Source organism: Myotis daubentonii, chromosome 1 (assembly GCF_963259705.1).
Source record: "Myotis daubentonii chromosome 1, mMyoDau2.1, whole genome shotgun sequence".
NCBI lineage: Eukaryota > Metazoa > Chordata > Mammalia > Chiroptera > Vespertilionidae > Myotis > Myotis daubentonii.
In genome coordinates this window covers 42,826,654-42,846,768 of record NC_081840.1, presented here as the reverse complement: position 1 = coordinate 42,846,768, position 20,115 = coordinate 42,826,654, and the positions used below count along the sequence as shown (strand labels likewise).

Below are 20,115 nucleotides of genomic sequence, written 5' to 3'. Positions count from 1 at the left end.
TTTTGCTTTTTAATAAGTACTTATGTAAATCAAAGCATAAATATTGAATAGAATTATAGAAAGGGAGTAATGAACTTGTTAATACTGTATGAGCACAGAATAGAAGAAGGAGCACAGAATAGAAGAAGAAGCAAATATGTTCCTGTACTTCAGTAATGGGTGACATATATTGAGTACTTACCATGTTTCAGGAACTGTGCAATAAACAATTTAAACCCCAGAATCTTATAATATAGGTGCTGTTTTTATCCCTATTTTACGGAACAGGCTCAGAGAGACTCAGTAACATCCAGGATTCACAAATAAGTAGTGAGGCCAGGAGTCAAACCTAGGTCCCTAACTCCAGACTCTTACTCGGGGCTGCCTCGGGAAGTGCTGCATATAGCCTGCGCACACTGCATGAATGGTGCCCCCTAAGACTCCCCACTTGCACAGCTGAACCAGACCACCTTCCTGCTGTATAGCAGGCACATTTCCAAGTGCCAAGGATAAGGAGATTAAGCCAATGTGCTTCTAGTACAGCCGTGGGCAAACTACGGCCCACGGGCTGGATCGTTTGAAATGAATAAAACTAAAAAAAAAAAAAAAGACCGTACCCTTTTATGTAATGATGTTTACTTTGAATTTATAGTAGTTCACACAAACACTCCATCCATGCTTTTGTTCCGGCCCACTGGTCCAGTTTAAGAACCCAATGTGGCCCTCGAGTCAAAAAGTTTGCCCACCCCTGTTAGTAGAAGGGGACACACACATAATAAATAGTATGATCATATGCAGGGTAGAGTTGGAAGCAAAAACAAGAGAGCTATCAGTTTTCTCTGGGTCCCTCCTGTTCATACTTCTCATACTATAAACTGGCATTACTTCCTTCTCATAAGTTTATAGCACATCTGTGTCCTTTTTTTATTCTTCATCACTACATCCTGTAGAAGTAAGGAGGAGACGGTGTTACTTTAGAGATAGAAAAAGAAGCCCAGAAAGGGTAGGGCCTTTCCTAGAGGCACAGTAAATCATTGGTACCAGAAAAATAATTTAGGGCCCCAAATGACAGTAAATTTCCTTAGTAGACTAGGAAATTGCACATTTCCCTGAAATTATTCTAAGCCAAGAATCTTTTCCTCCTTTTTTCCCCTCATTTAATTCATGATCTTTTCCAAGCTTTTATATTTTCTAAGCTTGCAAATGTGTAGAAAATCTTTTTCTGGTGTTCAGGAAATAATGTGGTTATTGAAAATAGATAACTTCTATACTGAAGGCATACCTCAGAGATACTGCGTGTTCAGTTCTAAACCACCACAGTATAGCGAGTCGTAATCTATTTCCAGTGGAGGGTCTTGTCTTCAATTTGTGAAAAAAACGCACATCTGTGAAACACTGTAAAGCAAGGTGCACTAAAACGAGGTATGCCCAGATATGGCCAGTGTAGCTTCTGTGGACCCCACAATGGAAATGCAGTGCACTGTACAGGGTGTTCTTCAAGCAAGGTGCACTAAAACGAGGTATGCCCAGATATGGCCAGTGTAGCTTCTGTGGACCCCACAATGGAAATGCAGTGCACTGTACAGGGTGTTCTTCAGGGGAAGGGCGTGGTGATAGGCAGCTCCCTGTGGGAAGATCCATGGATGGCTTCTCTGCCTGAGGCCACAGCTAACAGCTCAGGGACCAGACGAAGCAGATTTTATTGTACGTAGGACAGACTCAGCCTGTGTCAGCTTAAGCAGCATTTGCAGGGCGGGAAGGTTAAGTCTCATAACATGCTGGAGGCGCTGGAAATCCAGGGTGTTTGCTGAATTGCCTGTGATGGTGCCCAGTGAGGAAGGGCTTACAGAGTGCGCACACTGCCTTCCTTCTCAGAGTAGCCATTTGGCAAGTAAGTCAGACACTGTGGGGAGTGTTTGTCATTCATTTCATTTTGACCCGGGCACTACTCTCTCTCAGGTGTCAGGTTGATAGTAATATCATTGTATCTGTATACTGCAATATTTAATAAGACATTCTTTTTTCCTTTCCCAAATTGCTAGTAAAAATGGTTCTAATTGTTTTGGATCAGGGATTATTTTAAGAATTTAGTGGCCGAAGCCGGTTTGGCTCAGTGGATAGAGCGTCGGCCTGCGGACTGAAGGGTCCCGGGTTCGATTCCGGTCAGGGGCATGTGCCTTGGTTGCGGGCACATTCCCAGTGGGGAATGTGCAGGAGGCAGCTGGTCGATGTTTCTCTCTCATCGATGTTTCTAACTCTCTATCTTTCTCCTTTCCTCTCTGTAAAAACTCAATAAAATATATTTAAAAAAAAAAAAAAAGAATTTAGTGGAAGCACTCTCTCCGGGAAAATGCACATACTTTAAAATTTTTACATATTTATTTTATTGATTGATTTCAGAGAGGGAGAGAGAGAAACATCAGTGTTGAGAGAGGATCATCGGTGGGCTGCCTCCTGCAGGCCACCTACTCAGCATTGAGGCCGCAACCTGGGGATTTGAACCATGACCTCCTGGTTCATAGGTCGACACTCAACCACTGAGCCACGCAGACCAGGCCAAAATTTTACATATTTCAAGGAGTTCATGTCCCTTCCTCCCCGCAAAAGCCTATCTGTGAGCTGTAGAGTGAGGGTAAATAACCTTTGCTGTAGACTTTCCATAGCCACTGTGTTTAATATCTAAAGAAATTCTGTAATTTTTTATAGTTGTTTTACAGAAAATGTATTTAATGTTCTTCCATATTGACGAAAAGTAAACACAGAATGCTTTAAATCAGAACACATATATACATTGTGCATCGGGAAATATATATCAAAACTTAAATTTTGAATAATAAATTGTCTAATATTTACTTTTGTCTCCCTCTTTTAAAGCTTGGTAAAATGCGGCTGACAATTCCATGTCGGGCCCTTACCTGTTCTCATCTGCAGTGTTTTGATGCAACTCTTTATATTCAAATGAATGAGAAAAAGCCAACCTGGGTTTGTCCTGTCTGTGATAAAAAGGCTCCGTATGAGCACCTTATTATTGATGGGTATGTCACTTTAAAGTTTTTCCTTGTAATGGCGTTATCTGGGTTTGTTATTATCAGGTCAGGTTTTCTGAGTTACATATTTTTAGGATTTTTATGATTCTACAAATAATATTTTTCAAACCAAATAATATTATGAACATTTTCTCTTTTTAACTTGATGTCCTCATTTGGACAATGCATGCTTTACTGTCAGTGCCTCCTGACTTTACCATTTAAGCACCAATAGTTCCAAGCAGGGTTATGCTTACACCTTTTCCTAACGTGAATCCATCCATCCCTAGACACGCAGACCATGTTAGAGAGAAAATAAGAGAATTGTGAAACTGGCTAACGTAAGCTCACCAGAAACTGGGCTTTTTAGAAGTTAGCCTGTTTTTGGAGATTTTCTCATGCCCGTCCCTGCTGTAAGGGCTCCTAAACCGATCCACATACTGAACGAGTAGCAGCTTTGTTTTTTTATTTTCTCTGAAATACTTGTGTTTGTCTTTTTTCTCCACCTATAGCATCATGACAATCTATATTTTTAACATTCATGTTTTATTTACCTACCAAACATCTTGGAATGTTCCGCTAAATTTTCCCCTATTCTCTAGCTTTCCCCCCACCCTCCCCCGTTTTGCCACTGAACAAAAAGAAACTGAAAAAAAGAATCTTCTTGATATTTCCTGTACTCTCTAACAAAACACTCAAGGCAACTTATCTGTAGTATTTGAGAAAACATAGGAGTCTGAAGGTGTAACATGAGAAATGGAATACATTTAGCAATGCAAGGGTATCCCAGAGCTTGAAAGATGTTAGACCAGTCAATAGGGGGAAAGTAAACATGTAATTTAATGTTTTATGTTTAATTTTTCATAGATAACAATGATCACTAATAAATCTCAATTGAATAATAATATTTTACCAATTGTATATTATATTGCTTTAGATCTCCCATCAATTGAGATTTCTTTTTTATTCTAAAAGTCATGTATGCATACATATATATACATCCATACACTTAATGAAGAATTAAAAAAGATAGGAAAATTAAAAAGCTTTTGTAGTGTGTTATTTTCACAATTGTGATTGCACAGTATTAATATTTTTATCCAATTTCATTTAACATTATAACCTAAGAATTTGACCATTAGTTTTACACATTTCTGTAAGTCTCATTTTTTAATATCTCCATGATATTTATCAGGAGGCTTAACATTCAATACATGTCTTGTATTTATTGCTTCAGTTAATCAAACAAGATATGCTTATTAGAGGCAATTTGGACTATGTAAAAAAGGTATGAAGAAATATACAGTGTCACACTCAGAGATTAAGTGCTATTTCTGTACCATGTACACACAGAATTTTATTTAAGTGTAAGGTTTTCTTTTCTTGGCCTCTTCCTACTTTCTGTGAACATTTTCCCATACTAACAAATGTTTAGAAATCTCTTTTTTCATGGTTATGTAATGTTTCCTTGCATAAAGGTACCATAATATAAATAACTACTTTCTATTTAGCTCTAGATTTTGAGAACAAGTATAACTTATCTGGTCCATTTTCTTCTTTCTCATTTATACTTGTACAAAACATGAAGGATCTGAATGTTTTTTTAACAGTAATAATTCTAATCTATCTTCATTTAAAATGTGATATTCAAAAGACAAATTGTGTTTTATAGCTTGTTTATGGAAATCCTAAAGTACTGTACAGATTGTGATGAAATACAGTTTAAGGAAGATGGCTCTTGGGCACCTATGAGATCAAAAAAGGAAGTACAAGAAGTTTCTTCCTCTTACAATGGAGTTGATGGTGAGTGATTTTTTTTAAAGGTGGGCAATCTTCCTGCTCTTAAAATACTCAAATTTTATTTTAAAAAAAACAAACAGCTCCAATAACTTCTTTTTTTTAGTATATTTTATTGATTTTTTACAGAGAGTAAGGGAGAGGGATAGAGAGCTAGAAACATCGATGAGAGAGAAACATCGATCAGCTGCCTCCTGCACACTCCCCACTGGGGATGTTCCCGCAACCAAGGTACATGCCCTTGACCAGAATCGAACCTGGGACCCTTGAGTCCGCAGGCGGATGCTCGATCCACTGAGCCAAACCGGTTAGGGCTCAATAACTCTTATTAAATTATTAATTAAATGTTCAAAAGTAGTAAAGCTCCTTTTAAACTCGCTTTTGCCAGCTTTTAAAATGTTGTGGTATAAGATTTCAAAGATTTCAATAAGTCTTTATAAAATCATGCTTTTGAAATGGTATCCTTTTAAATTTTTAGCAGATTGGTACAGATTTGTGAACATTCTTTTATTTGCTTTTTTTTCTTTTCCTGGCTTTCAGTATGTTTTTGCTGGAGAGAGGCTATATGACTTTTTAAAAATGTTACTTAAGTATATCAGGTACTGTACAGATAAACACACGTAATACATAGGTTTTGCGCTCAAGCTGCTTTTATTCTGAAATGGACATACATTTTGATTGTCTTGATTCAGAATTATTTTTCAAAAAAATTTTTTTAGCAGCCAACACTAAATAGTAGTTTTAAACTTAGGCAAACAGAACCACTTTTGGTTTTCTATTCTCTGACCCCAGCAATATTGTAAGTCTAAACTGTAACTGATAAATTAACTCATGAGCACACTCATGAGAAAAAAGAGGTGTCATAGGTCTTTTTTGCCTTGTGTTTTAATCATTCCCAAACAGGATGCTTGAGCTCCACACTAGAGCATCAGGTGACTTCTCACCACCAGTCCTCAAATAAAAATAAGAAAGTAGAGGTGATTGACCTCACCATAGACAGTTCTTCCGATGAAGAGGAGGAAGAGCCACCTGCCAAGAGGGCCTGTCCTTCCTTATCTCCCACATCACCACTAAATAATAAAAGGTAAGTGCTGAGACCTTAAAATAAGAGTCGTCATGAAATTTAATTTTGCAAATAGGATCTTCCAAATAAAATGATTATGCATGATTATAAGACTTAAGTAGCAATCAAATAATAAGTTGAATTTTTTTCCCTAGTGTGTTATATTCTTGAGGGGTTTGGATAATGCATTAAATTAGATACAGAATTCATCAAACAAAAATATGGTTTTAGTACAGTGGTTCTCAAATTTTGGTGTACATCAGAATCACTCAGAGGGCTTATTAAAACATACATTGCTTCCCTACCCATCACTGTCTGATTTAGGAATAAGGACTGAGAAATTTTATTTTTCTAAGAACTTCCCAAGTGGTCCAGTGCTCATAGGATTTAGAATATTTACTCAATTTGGGAAGTATATGCTGTAAAATTAACCCTAAGTAGGATGTTTCAAGTAGAAAACAGAGGAAGACCAGTTAAATACTTTCAACCTGCCTCAGTGTGTAAGGCTGGCAATGAACGAAGTCTAACTTACTTTGCAGTGCACTTAATGCTTTCTTTTTAAAAAATATATTTGTTAAAAAAAAAGGAATTCTTACCATTTGCAACAGCATGGATGGAACTGGAGAGCATTATGCTAAGTGAAATAAACCAGAGAAAGATAAATATCACATGATCTCACTCATTTGTGGAATATAATGAACAACATAAACTGATGAACAAAAACAGACAGAGAAGCATTGATCAGACCGTCAAACCTGAGAGGGAAGGTAGGGAGGGTGGGGGTAAGGAGGAGAGATCAACCAAAGAACTTGTATGCATGCATATAAGCCTAACCAATGGACACAGACACCAGGGGGTGAGGGCATGAGTGGGGGGGTGGGGGAGCAATGGGAGGATAAGGACACATATGTAATACCTTAATCAATAAAGAAAAGAAAAAGAAAAAAATATATTTGTTTTGGTTTCAGAGAGGAAGGGAGAGGGAGACAGAGATAGAAACATCAGTGATAGAGAATCATTGATTGACTGGCTGCCTCTTGTATGCCCCACACTGGGTATCAAGCCCACAACCAACCCGAGCATGTGCCCTGCCTGGGAATCGAACCATGACCTCCTGGTTCATAGGTTGACGCTCAACCACTGAGCCACGCCAGGCAGGCTATTGCTTTCTATTTTGCAGACTCATTTCCCATTAAGTCTCATCCTATATAATAAAAGCATAATATGTAAATTGACCGAACAGTGGAATGACCAGGGGGCAGGGCTGGTGTGCAGGTGGCACCAGCGGGCAGAGGGAGGGGATGGTGGTCGGGGGTGGCAGCGACCAGCAGCAGCAAAGGGGTGATGGGCTGAGGGGCAGGGCCAGCTCCTTGCCAGCCGGTGCCATCCCCTGATCAGTCTGCCCAGCCGCCTTCCACAGAGGGAGGCCAGACTGCAGCTTAGGCCCATGGGGAGCGGGCCTAAGCCATTAGACATCTCCTGAGGGCTCCCAGACTGTGAGAAGGTGCAGGCGGACTGAGGGACCGGCCCTCCCACCCCCCCCACCCCCACCCCCGCCGCCCCAAGTGCATGAATTTGGGGGCATTGGGCCTCTACTATCAATAATAATGTACCTTGGTTATGCTTCAGTTCAGTTCATGAAACACTGTTATCTATTTTATATAAGGTATTCCATGCTAAGTAAACATGGGTGATAATAAAATGGGTATGTACAGTCTTATTAACCTTGAAGGGTTCAGCACATTGTAGAAGATGATAAAACAAGATAACTCTAGTTGTACTCTTAAACAGACTGTTAGTCTCCTAGACACAGTGGGGATTCTCAGCAAAAAGACATGCTTTGCTGTGAAGCACAATAGTAGCCCACTAAAGATTAGAAATAGATGTGCCTCTTTTTAGGTATATATTGGAATTACACAGCCTGTTGTAACTGAATAAGAGCTGTTTTTAAAAATCTCCTTCCAATAAATGGTAGTGCCTGGAGAAAGAATGTAAGTGAAAGAAAGAAAGTCCACAGAAGGCATTGTTACAGATTTCAGGATTCAGGAAAGAAAGTCAAGACCAGGAGGCATTTTTTTTGCTTGGAGTCAAATTACTTTCAGGTTTGCTATTATTTGATGAGATAAAACGATATTCTATTTTAATATATTTACTAGAGGCCCAGTGCACGAATTCGTGCACAAGTGGGGTCCAGCCAGCCTGGCCCCAATCGGGGCAGAGCAGGGTTGGACCTGTCGGGAGGAGGAGACCGCAGTGTGACGTTGGCTGGCCTGCCTACCCCATCAGGGCCTGATCAGGGCCAGGCCGGCTGGGGGGAGGGGTCGTGGGCAACTGGCTGGAAGGCGCGCCCCCCAAATGGGGTGGGGGGGCATGGGGGGTCAGTGGCTGGGGGAGGGGCCATGGGAGGTTGACCAGCCAGCCCCACCCCTGATTGGTGTGGTGAAGGCCAATCAGGGAAGGGCCCGAGGGAGGTTGGCTGCTGGCCCCACCCCCACCCCCCATTGAGCTGGTTTGCTGGCCCCAGTGGGCGTCATAGCAACCGGCATTCCGGTAGCTGGCTTTTTATGTATATAGATAATTACTTGAAAGATTAAGTTGCAACAGTAAATGCATAATCGTCATAAATGTAACTCCTCACTTGTTAGAGGACTTTGACTATTTCAGGAATCTTGGTGTATAAACAAACATAACACAGGATGGTATTTCCACTCTAGAGTAGCTTATCTCAGCATACAGACAGAAATAAAAACAATTAAAAGCATTATTCTAAACAAAATGAATATTTAAACACTAATTCTACTTCAAATCCTACTTTATGAACACTTTACCTCTGATTATATGTAAACTGTAATAATTTTACTGTCTGAATATACATTTTTCCCTTAAAGGAAACTTTTTTGAGTGTTTAGAAATGTAACGTTTCTTCTTTGGATGTTTATGTTGCTGTTCCTCCAAAAATAGCTTTGTTTATTATATTTGGAAAATTACATTAGGTGCATTAACTACTTCCTGAGCTTCCAAAGCATAACTGAACCCAGGCATAGTATTTGCAAATGCCAGATCTTTCTCTGTATTCAGATAAAACAAGCAACTTGGGAGTTTATGACATTCTGAGGAGAATAGTGCCATGTTCAGTACTAGTGGCCATTTTATAATAACGACTAGCCAAAGAATAGAAGCCTAAAGGCAGCATATTGCATTTGTTATTGTGTGCTGTAAAGGAGGAAATGCGTTTCAGAATGTTATCACAAAATTGAAAGAGAAGGAGCCAGGCAGGAATTAGAAAGAGGAAAAGAGATCAGTAAATGTAGAAGTCTTCAGCCACTGAGTGTTTAGTATTCTTCCAGAAATTTCCCTTGCTGTTTGGTATACCAAGATGTTTTCAAAGACTAGCATTTTAACAGCCTTCTTCTCTCTTGTAATCCCTTGGGCATTGTCAGAGACAGCTAATGGAAAATGCTAGTTTTTATAGATGTAAGAGCTCTAATTGTTTCCATTAGATGAAACATTTTTATGAAGTGGATGAGAGTGTATTTTATGCTTCGTATCCCATTCATAAAATGTGGTAGATGGTCATAACTGGAGCTCCATTCCTGGAAATCCAACCTTGGCATTTTTTTAAAAAATACATTTTTATTGATTTCAGAGAGGAAGGGAGAGGCAGAGAGATAGAAACATCAGTGATGAGAGAGAATTATCGATTGTCTGCCTCCTGCACGCCCCTCACTGGGGATTGAGCCCGCAACCCAGCCATGTGCCCTTGACCAAAATTGAACCCGTGACCCTTCAGTTTGCAGGCCAATGCTCTATCCACTAAGTCAAACCAGCTAGGGCCAACCTTGGCATCTTTTTAAATATTCTATACCAGGGGTGGGCAAACTTTTTGACTCGAGGGCCACAATGGGTTCCAGTTTAAGAACTGGACCGGAGGGCCAGAACAAAAGCATGGATGGAGTGTTTGTGTGAACTAATATAAATGCAAAGTAAACATCATTACATAAAAGGGTACGGTTTTGGGGTTTTTTAGTTTATTCATTTCAAGCGGGCCGGGTTCGGCCCGGGCCGTAGTTTGCCCACGGCTGTTCTATACCATTGAAATTGCATCTCCACACCCCACATACTTTACATGAAGTTTTAAAAGCAAAAGATAGACTCTTTATGCCTTCTTTTTTCTTTTATTTTCTATAATTTATATACATACCTATTAGCCTCCTAATGGTTGGGATACCATATGATTCTTGTGTTTGCACTTAGGACTATTAGAATTATTTTCTTTTTAAAATCATTTCAATTCTTTTTCCTTTCTTTCCTCCTCCTCTTTGCTTCTTGCCTAATTTTTGGTAACGAAACATTATTTCACTACTCAGCTACTTAAACATTTCACTCTGTTCCAGAATCCCACTTTTTGTGTTGTTGTGTTTTTCCCCCCCAGTTATACCATTCTCCCTTTAAAACTTCCACACCTGTTCATTATGGAGCATCTCTTCTCCTTGTCTTTCTGTCTTTGTTCATTCAGCAGGCCTTTTATGCAAACAGTGTGCTGGTGACTGTGCCAGGCAATGGATATACCAAGATAAACAGTACCTAGTTTTTATTTTCATAAAGCTTACAAGTCGTGGGGCCAGCTGTTCACTTCACTGCTCAGATTGCTACATTCCCCCAGTCTTGTCTATATGTGTTTTCTTTGCAAGGATTTACTTATGCTTTTTACTAGCCGACATTCCAGTGCTTATTTTTAAAAGATTTCAGAATTTTGTCCACTATAGATACACTTCACACATATCCCATTGAAGTAGCTCAGCCATGCCTTCCCCCTGCATTCTGAAAGTATAGATGACGGTGATCCTAAGACAGCATTTGATTTATGAATATTATATACCATTGCATCCATCCATTTCTCCCAATAGCCTCTACAACTATTAAGTATACAGATCATTTTCTAATAAAGTCAGCCCTCTGTATCAGCAAGTTCTGCATCAACAGTCTACAGTTGGTTGAAATTCACGGATGTAGAACATGCTGATAGGGAGGGCCAACTAAACAACTTGTACATCCAATCTATGAGGGTTCCTGGAACTTAATCCTTTGTGGGTATCAAGGAACAACTGTGATTATAATAATCTAAATTATATATCCCTTGTTTTTATTTTTAGCACAAAAGTTAGGACTCATGAGATGCAACCCCTTTGTTTGTTAAACTTAAAAGTTGATATGACTCATGAAAATTGTGTAAACCTTTTTTTCTTCTAGCATATTAAGTCTTCCACATCAAGCATCTCCAGTGTCCCGAACCCCAAGCCTCCCTGCTGTAGACACAAGCTATATTAACCCATCTCTCATCCAAGACTACAGGCATTCTTTCCACATGACACCCATGCCTTATGACTTACAAGGTGAGTCACCAATTGTTCTGTATTGTCACAGCATATGGATGACTTTGATTTATATAGTCTTCTTCTGGGTGAATCTGAGGAAGAATTGAAAGATTGGGAAAACGGGATTGGGCCTATGGAACTGGTCATAAATAAATACAAACCCAGTTTCTTGTTTGTACTTTCATCAATAGCCAGTGTTTTACTACCAGTGATAACACTAATGCAATGATCTCTAGGTTATGTGGACTTCAAAGTAGTCTACAAGTTGTTTTGGGGTGATTTCTTATATGCTGATTTGAATTTTGATACTTAGAATATTATTTTTTGTTCCCTGAATCCAGTTATGAGGCAAGAGGCATTGTAGGTAACTGTTTTGTATTATCTTTTAACAATGCAGAATTGAAATATTACAAGATTTTAATTTTTGTTCCAATAAAACTGATTCTTCTTTATTTTTTTAATTAGTCCTCACCCGAGGCTATTTTTCCATTGATTTTTAAGAGAGAGTAGAAGGGAGGAGGAGAGACACATCGATGTGAGAGAGAGACATCGATTGGTTGCCTCCTGCACACACCCCAACCAGGGCCAGGGATCAAGCCTGCAACCGAGGTACATGCCCTTGACTGGATCGAACCTAGGGCCGTTTAGTCCTTAGGCCGATGCTCTATCCCTGAGAAGAATCAGAGCTGATCCTTCTTTTTTAAAGTAGTTTGAAATGTCATTATACCTATTTGTATAATGTATTTTGAGTTAATAATCCTTACACTACCAAAAAGAATTATTAAGTTCTCATATATCTTTATAATTTAATAACTTGTATATTATCCATATAATCTAAGAACATTTTTCTTTTTTATTACAAAAAGACATATAGGCTCATTGTAGAAAATTTACCACAAAATGCAAAGTGGAAGTTTCCCTCCACACTTCCCCAGCAGAAATCTCAGGCCACTGGCAAGGATTCTTGGGAGCTGAGGTAGTTGATTGGCTTCTTAGTAACTGTAATGAAAAAAACCTATTTCAGCTCCATCCAATAGAACTTCCTGCAATGAGGAAAATGTTGTGATCTACCATCTAATATAGTAGCTACTAGCCACATGGTTACAGAGCATTTGGAATGCTAGTGTGACTGAAGAACTGAATTTTTTGTTTTATTTAATAGTAGTAAATTAAAATAGCCATATCGTGTTATTAGCTGCTACTCTGTTGGACATTGCAGCCCTATTTTTCACTTAGCCCACTGCAGGTCTTCATGTTATAATCCTTTCTAGTGCAGTCAGCAGGTGGGTCCCTACTGACTACACTGTCATATTTGTATCTATCTTTGCTTGCACTTTTCCCCAAGTCAGATGTCATACAAGGCATCTTACTCACAGTGGTTTACTTGCTCTTTGCATTACACACTGGGCAATAGAGACAAGAATGCAAATTGCAGCGGGTGGCCTTGCGATGACTCCCTGGCAGCCAGGGATCAGAGCTGGCCCTCCGTAGTAGCTACACCCCAATAACCAGCCCGCCCTCAGAGTTTCCCCTCAGGCCAGTGGAGGCTGAGTCAGAATCTGTTGCAGATAGTGGCAAGTGAGCAAACTTCAGAAAGAAAGAAAATGTGTGCTACCACTTGCTTAACTTTTTTAACTTCACACTTTATCATTCACAAAAATGAGGGCAACAGTAATTACATATCTCATGAGGTGCTTGTGAGGAGTCAATTAGAGTAGCTTGAAAAGTTACCAAAGAGGAGTCGATGAGAACATTTGGTGAAAAGTGCTATGTCAGTTCAGGACTAGGTGTGACAGGGCAGCAGTGGTCCAAGTCCCACAAGTGGAGTCACAGGGAGGGCAAATAATTCCTAAATTGGACTTCAGGCTTAGTAATCTAGAGAAGGGAGGGATGTAAAACATTTAGCTCAACTCTTCATGTTTAAATTAAATTCTAAATAAATTAGAATTAGCATTTAATACTTGTGTTTATTTTTGGGCATGTGGGAGACATTTTTTCCCAAAAAATTAAAATAATTTTTTTTCTCTCACAGGATTAGATTTATTTCCTTTCTTATCAGGAGACAGTCAGGTATGTAATATGGGGGGAAAAATGCTATGTTTTAATATTGAAAAGTGTAATATGTAGCCAAGAGAAAGAAAATAAATTTCCTTAGAAAATTTAGGGTAGTCATACCTGTTACTGTATTGTTAACGTTTTAATTAAGAATTTAAATCAGAACCCATTGTCAGCTGTGCCTGAGCCTGAGTACATAGAAAGGACAGCCTCTATTTGTTGGTTTCCAGTTCTATTTTAGAAAGAAACGGGAGTGAATCGTATTGATTGATACATTTTTTTTAATCCTCACCTGAGGACATGTGTATTGATTTGAGAGAGAGAGGAAGGTGGGGAGAGAGAGGGAAACAGCAGTGTGACAGAGAAACATTGATTGTTTGACTCCTGTACATGCCTAGAGCGGGCACCAGACCCACAACCAAGGTATGAGCCCTGACCGAGAATTGAACCGGTAACCTTTTGGTGTACAGGACGACGCTTCAGCCATTTGAGCCACCCGGCCTGGGCTTTACTGATAAGTTCTTGGCCAAATATCTCCATAAGAGAAATAGAGTAGACTCTCTTCTTTTCTGCTACTTCTGAGCATGTGCCAGTTAGGAAATAAATTTTGAAAATTGCTTTCAATACAAATTAAAACAAAAACAATTTTTTTTCTGTTTCAGATACAAAAATGTCTCAGGATCAATGATCTGATCATTTCATAAGGCCATTTGATTTTACAAAATGTTTTGTGGGGGGTTTTTTTCTTTCTTTTTTTTTTTTGTCTAAAGTTTTACATATGTCTCCTTTTTCCCCAATTGACCCCTCCCCTTCCCCACCATTTCCACCCCGGGCAAGCCCCCACCGCCCCAGTGTGATTTTGCAAAATGTTTTCATAAATACTTCAAAAAAACAGATCCTCAGAATATATTAAAGTTAGGACTTTGTTCTGCTGAGAGGAAGCTTATGAATTTATAAGTATAATTAACATTTGTTTTGTCTTTTTTTCCCCTCCCTAGCATTATAACACGTCCCTCCTGGCCGCTGCAGCAGCAGCAGTTTCGGATGATCAAGACCTCTTACACTCTTCTCGGTTTTTTCCGTATACCTCCTCCCAGATGTTTCTTGATCATTTGAGTGCAGGAGGCAGTACTTCTCTGCCAACCACCAATGGAAGCAGTAGTGGCAGTAACAGCAGCCTCGTGTCCTCCAACAGCCTGAGGGAGAGCCATAGCCACACGGTCACAAACAGGAGCAGCACGGACACAGCGTCCATCTTTGGCATCATACCAGACATTATTTCATTGGACTGATTTCCTTGCTCCTGCTGCTCTCATCCCCACCCAAGATTAAGTGAACTTGGCAGAAAGAAGAGAACTTTGTGCTATGTTTTACCTAATTCTGTTTAGAAAAGTACACAAGCGTGTGTGTTTTTTTCCTTTTTTTAGGGAAAAAAATTAAAAGAAATGTACAGAGAACAAAACTATATTTTCAGTTTTACTTTTGTATATAAATCTAAGACTGCCTGTCTGATATAACACTTGTAAAAATAAACCAAAAAAAGGAAAGAAAAGGAAAAAAAGAAAAAAATAACAAGCACCCACAAAACACCTTCAGTTCAATTTTCTGGATTCTGAAGATTTTTTTTTTTTTTCTTCACCATTTGTCCTATGGTTTTGGTGTTATTTTACTTCAATGGCATTATTTTATTTGCAATAACAAAAGGAATTGCATGTATGAAGTTTTAAATTGTGGGCTTTTCTTTGTTGTGGGGAGGGAGCTGGGGGCATAGTTTTAATTTCCATTTTCTAAAAATGACAGACTTGAGTTTTGTTTGTGTGTGCACATTTTATCCAGCCTTAAGTTATAAATCTCATCTGTCCCACTGCATTCCCTGTGTATTTTCAGGACTAGCTCATGGGGGGGGGGGGCGGGGGGTGTCCAGTGTGTGTGTGTCTGCATTTTTCTGTCATTACTGTCCCTTCTCTTCCCGAGTTTGCATTCAGTTGATAACCAGTTGCCTGCTTCTTTCAAAGTGCTTTGAAGTTTTTGAACTCACGTAGGAGCATCTTTATTGACTATTCCAATTGCATGTTCTCCATCACAGATTCTCCCTTATCTGCTAGATACCCCTGAGAATATGTTTTTAGAGATTGGAGAAAAGCTGCCTGGGTAAGGAGTAGGCTTAGCAGACCTGTGAATAATACGCTTTAGTCTAGCTCTTCATTCTAAATTTGGATTACCAGTATTAGGCACTTAAACAAAGTCTGTGAATACCTACCTTTTTAGCCACAGGGTAACAAGACTTCTTGTAAGATCTTCATACCAAAGTAGGAAGTAAAAATAACTTAGAAAGCCCTGTTGGGTGTCTTGTGCAGCTGACAGAGATAAGGTTGCATCACCTCCCCCCAGAAGAAGAAGAAAGTCAATTATCCTAAAAGTATATTCTCTTCAGACAATACAATGCGCCATACGTGTCAATCTGTAGAAACCTGCTATCTGATCAACAGCTGAAATTCAAAATGGACTTGATTCTTAGTCATTTTATTCTCTGGTTCTAAGTGTACTTATTTTCTTAGCTATCTTGTTTGTTTTATTTTCCACTTTTAAAAGACAAACATGACATAGGAAAGTCAGGTATGTGTTTTTGTTTTTAGAATCCATGGATCAGTCTGATCTATTCTTAATGCAACATGTAAATATTGAAAACTGTTTTCAGATGAGTGGGAGTTGGAGGAAAGGAAAAGTTCTACTTGTGTTCCAACTTCCTCGTCAGAGAAGGTTATAACGTTTTCCAGGTAATAACTGCTATTATTGGGAAAGGCTTTTTAGCTGATTGAGAGGTTTAGCAGGTTAAACAGAAAAGATCAAGAAGGGGCATCACAATGACCAGTTTTCCAAACTGGGTTTTGTAATCACAACTGTTACTGTTCTCAGAGTTGATGGACCGACCACCTTTGTGTATAACACTGTTGTTTTAAACCTTGCAGTGGTATCAAAATGACCTCCTGTAACCCAGGTAGACTTCAAGATGGCTGTTATCTTTGGTTGTATGATAAAATTATGGCTCACATGACTGTGGCATCTAAAAATAATATGTTCCTTACAGCATCTCTCTGCCACTAAATTGTTGACTTGAATTTTGAAAAATAAGTTGATGTTGATATGTATATGTGTGTGTGTATATATGTATTTATAGACAAGTGTGTGTGAGTGACAAATATAGTCTTCCCCAAGGCATGTGTATTCCACACATACATGGCTGAGTTAGTCACTAAACAATTTGCAATAAAAAAAATTTTATTGTTGGTTAAAGCAGGAAGTAGTTAAGTTTTAAAATGAATCTGGTGTTATGGTGAATAAATACTTTAAGCACTCTCATTACCATATTAACTTAGGCTAATATCTACGAGTATCATAATTGGCCTAAATTCAGATTGGGGTACAAATTACTTAAATTATGGGGAGTTGCTTTTTATTTCACATTGCAATAGGGGACATTATTAATTCAACTACATAAGAAAATAGTTTTCTACGTTTTTGTTTTCTTTTTCTGTCATTGGTGTTAGTGGTCTCAAAATTCTGATCAATAACTTTGTGTATGATGCTGAATTACAAACTCTTTGAATGATCCAGTTGGAAACTCATCCCTTGACTTTCTTCAGCCAGTTTTAGAGAGGGTTGGCTTCCCCTTAGTGTCCTGCATTTAACCAACCACGGGAAGAATGGGTGATAGGGAGAAGTAAATGTCTGTCTAGTTAGTGGCTTTGGTCATGTCTCCACAGGAGAAACCATTCATTGTCTCTTTATTTTAGTTCATTCTACTCTAAAGAGTTTGTTCCCTTCAGTTGCTGACTTTTCAAAATGTTGGTATTAGTAGTAGCTGTTACTCTGTTGGTCTCATGGCCAATATTAGATTTTCATGATCGGTAGTAATTATTAGTATAGTCATGCACTGCATCTTCTAAGTTAGTTTTTTTAAAGCATATAGTCATTTCATCTCTATTCCTTAGCCCAATCACTCCTCCACACATGGAGAATTAGTGATTCTCAGAATCTTTAGGCAAGTTGTCACCATCTCCCTTGCCTTGGTCTTTCATAATAGGTGTGCATATGTTTGTGTTTCTGTGTAGTAGTATTGTATGTATGTGTCACACATATTTGGTAAAATAGCTGTTTGGCTAGCAGGGTTGAAGTGGCTTTTTAGTTATTTTGTGGGCATTATTGGACTCTTTTTAAAGCAATCTGAAGTTTAACCATGCCACACTTGGTTGACTAATTTATTTTGAACATTAAGTTTTTCTATATTAATTTAGACATCACAATTCTGTATGATTAGCAACTTAGGAAAGATTCACTCAAGCTTATGAAAAATGGGATACCTTGGCAGATTTTCCTTTGAGTCAAATGTTGGAAGCTGAATGAAAATATATCCCAATTTTAATTTCTAATTATTGAACATCATTTTTAAACAATTCCAGTTGTTAGTACATAAAACACTTCAAGATCTTCAGGACTTTTGAGCACATTTGAAGTTATTTTAGTAAGAGTTTTGTTTTATCAATACATGTTAAATTTTGTTTTATAATTAAAAATAAACCAACACAAAACCACAAAGCTTAGATTTGAGCAAGAGGGAGGGAGAATAGCTGGTGGTCCCAGAGTGTGCTGCTGTTAATTGTTTAATTAACAAAGGGGAAATGTATATAAACATATAAAAGTTATCATAAATTCCATAAACTTAAATCTGTGATTCATTGCCTTAAGACTTTCTCTCTTAGAATTTCCATACCGCATGCCAAACCAGTAAAATGGCTTTTAAAAATGTATAGTAAACCAATGTCAGTTTGTATAAAAGTACCAAGTGAAGATATTTATTACATGCATTGGAAAAAAATTGTTTACCTATTGAATGTTACCTGTTTATGTAGAGCTCTTTAGATGTAATAAAAGAAAAGCCTTCAGTTAATTTGTCTTCTGTAAAATACACTGCTGGGTGTGCAAGGGGACATCTCTAAGAGAAAGGCCATATGCTTTGTGCTTCCAAAGCACCTTTCATCCAGAGATTTCAAAGCATGACGAGTAATTCCTTTGCAACATGCTTTGAGGTAAGTAATGAATGTACAGTCATCATTCCCCTTTCTTATTGAAATATGGTTGGCTTTGTAATGAACTGCAGCATCTGTTTAGTTTTAAACCTGTTTAATAATCTGCAATTTGAGAGCTAAGAGCACTGTTGCCTTTTTTTGTAGACAATACGAGGTGCTAGATAAACCCACTGAAATTCCAGGGATGAGCATAAAGCCTGGACATGGGGTGGTGTAAAAACTGTTTCTGGGATAGAGGTTTAGGTAGAGGCCTCACAGGACTTTAGGACCCCAGCCACTGAATGCCCTTAATTAGGGGCACTGGGTCAGTGGAGATGAGCCCCGGTTTTAAGGAGCATTCCACACCACTTAGTGTGTTTCAGGGAAGCTATACTTCAGAGGTTCCTGTTAGGCAAATCAGATTAAAAGTTACTTTAAAGCCATACTTGGGCCCTGGCTGGGTGGCTCAGTTGATGGAAGTGTTATCCTGTACATCAAAAGGTTGTGGGTTCAAATTCTGGTCAGGGCACATACCAGGGTGCCTATGTTGAGGTTTGGATCCCTGGTCAAGGGTGTGTAGGGGAGGCAACTGATTGATGTTTCTCTTTAAATTAAAAAACACATACTGGGGCCATTTCGTTTATCAGACAAAAAGGCTTTAAGGTGAAGTACCCTCATTTATAGCCCAGAACCTTCTTGCCCTGTCCCATCTAAATCAAAGGTGTCTAACGCCCGATCCTTGGTATCCCGGACTGGATGTGCAGGATTTGCTGCTTAGCATCCGTGATGAGTTCAAAGGAGATGTGGGCTGAGACCCCTGATCCTTGGCTGAAAGTGAAATAAAGCAGTTCTCTACGGCATGCCCACACCTACCCAGCCCTCGGGGACTTAGCGCGATGGTAATGAAGTTTCTGCACCTGGGCCTCATCCGGCTCTGGGAGCAGTGCTACCGAGTCTATTTTTATATTCTTAAAGGAGGCTGCCAAATCATACAACCTGAAACCCCCCAAAACCTGGCTCTGCTCCTGCAGTGTGAACCTACGCTCCCGGCTAGATAATCACTTCACCTACTTGGGTGTCTGGGCCATTGATTGCCTGCCCTCCACAGAACCCTTCCCTACAGCTTCTAGGAATTTCTACTCATTGGCAGTCACTGTTGTGAGATCATTGCACTAAAACTGACTGGGCCCCTGCCGTTTCCCTGGTGGCTGGCCCTTGTGTTTGTGTCTTAAATAGCCTCCTAAAAGACATACCTCCCTCGGTTTGGTTTCCTTTTGCTTTAGCCACTAGACACCATTAGACACAGCCACAGCCCAGAGAGCCCAATTTTGATACATACAAGGACGAAAATCTCTGTACTTAGAACTCTGCCCCTCCACCCCCCAACATGCCAGCGTGTGACTCCAACCCTTTTTAGGGCAGGGCTGACACTACCAATGGATCCACAAATCTGGTGAGCACACACACAGCACCAGCTGGCACCTCCTGGCTACAAAACAGCTACTTACCCGGCAGGGCCAGTACCCCTACTACTGGCCGCGGCCTGCTCATCCCCTATTACTCTCCATTAGTCATGGGAAATGGCTTGAAGCCATGAGCAGTTTGACCCACTTGAGCAGATCCACCTCATTCTCGTGAACCTCTCTGATCACAGGCTGGGGGAGCTGGGCATCTGACAGGAGCATCAGAAAGGGCTTTCCACCATAGCTGGTTTGGCTCAGTGGATAGAGCGTCAGCCCGTGGACTGAAGGGTC

The 20,115-nt window shown here is 39.4% G+C and overlaps 1 protein-coding gene across 4 annotated transcripts in view; it reads left to right on the top strand.

The window, feature by feature from the left end:
• PIAS1 (protein inhibitor of activated STAT 1) overlaps positions 1 to 18,243 on the top strand; it is a 131,517-nt gene extending 113,274 nt beyond the window's left edge. For 3 of the 4 annotated variants that reach the window (XM_059697246.1, XM_059697237.1, XM_059697255.1), the window contains exons 9-14: positions 2,854 to 3,014; positions 4,678 to 4,808; positions 5,706 to 5,886; positions 11,116 to 11,258; positions 13,273 to 13,310; positions 14,294 to 18,243. In XM_059697246.1, the coding sequence (XP_059553229.1) occupies positions 2,854 to 3,014; positions 4,678 to 4,808; positions 5,706 to 5,886; positions 11,116 to 11,258; positions 13,273 to 13,310; positions 14,294 to 14,587 (948 nt within the window). In that variant the 3' untranslated portion in view covers positions 14,588 to 18,243. The remainder of the gene's footprint in view (positions 1 to 2,853; positions 3,015 to 4,677; positions 4,809 to 5,705; positions 5,887 to 11,115; positions 11,259 to 13,272; positions 13,311 to 14,293) is intronic. The other variant, XM_059697263.1, reaches the window with a different exon arrangement.
• The last annotated feature ends 1,872 nt before the right edge of the window (positions 18,244 to 20,115 follow it).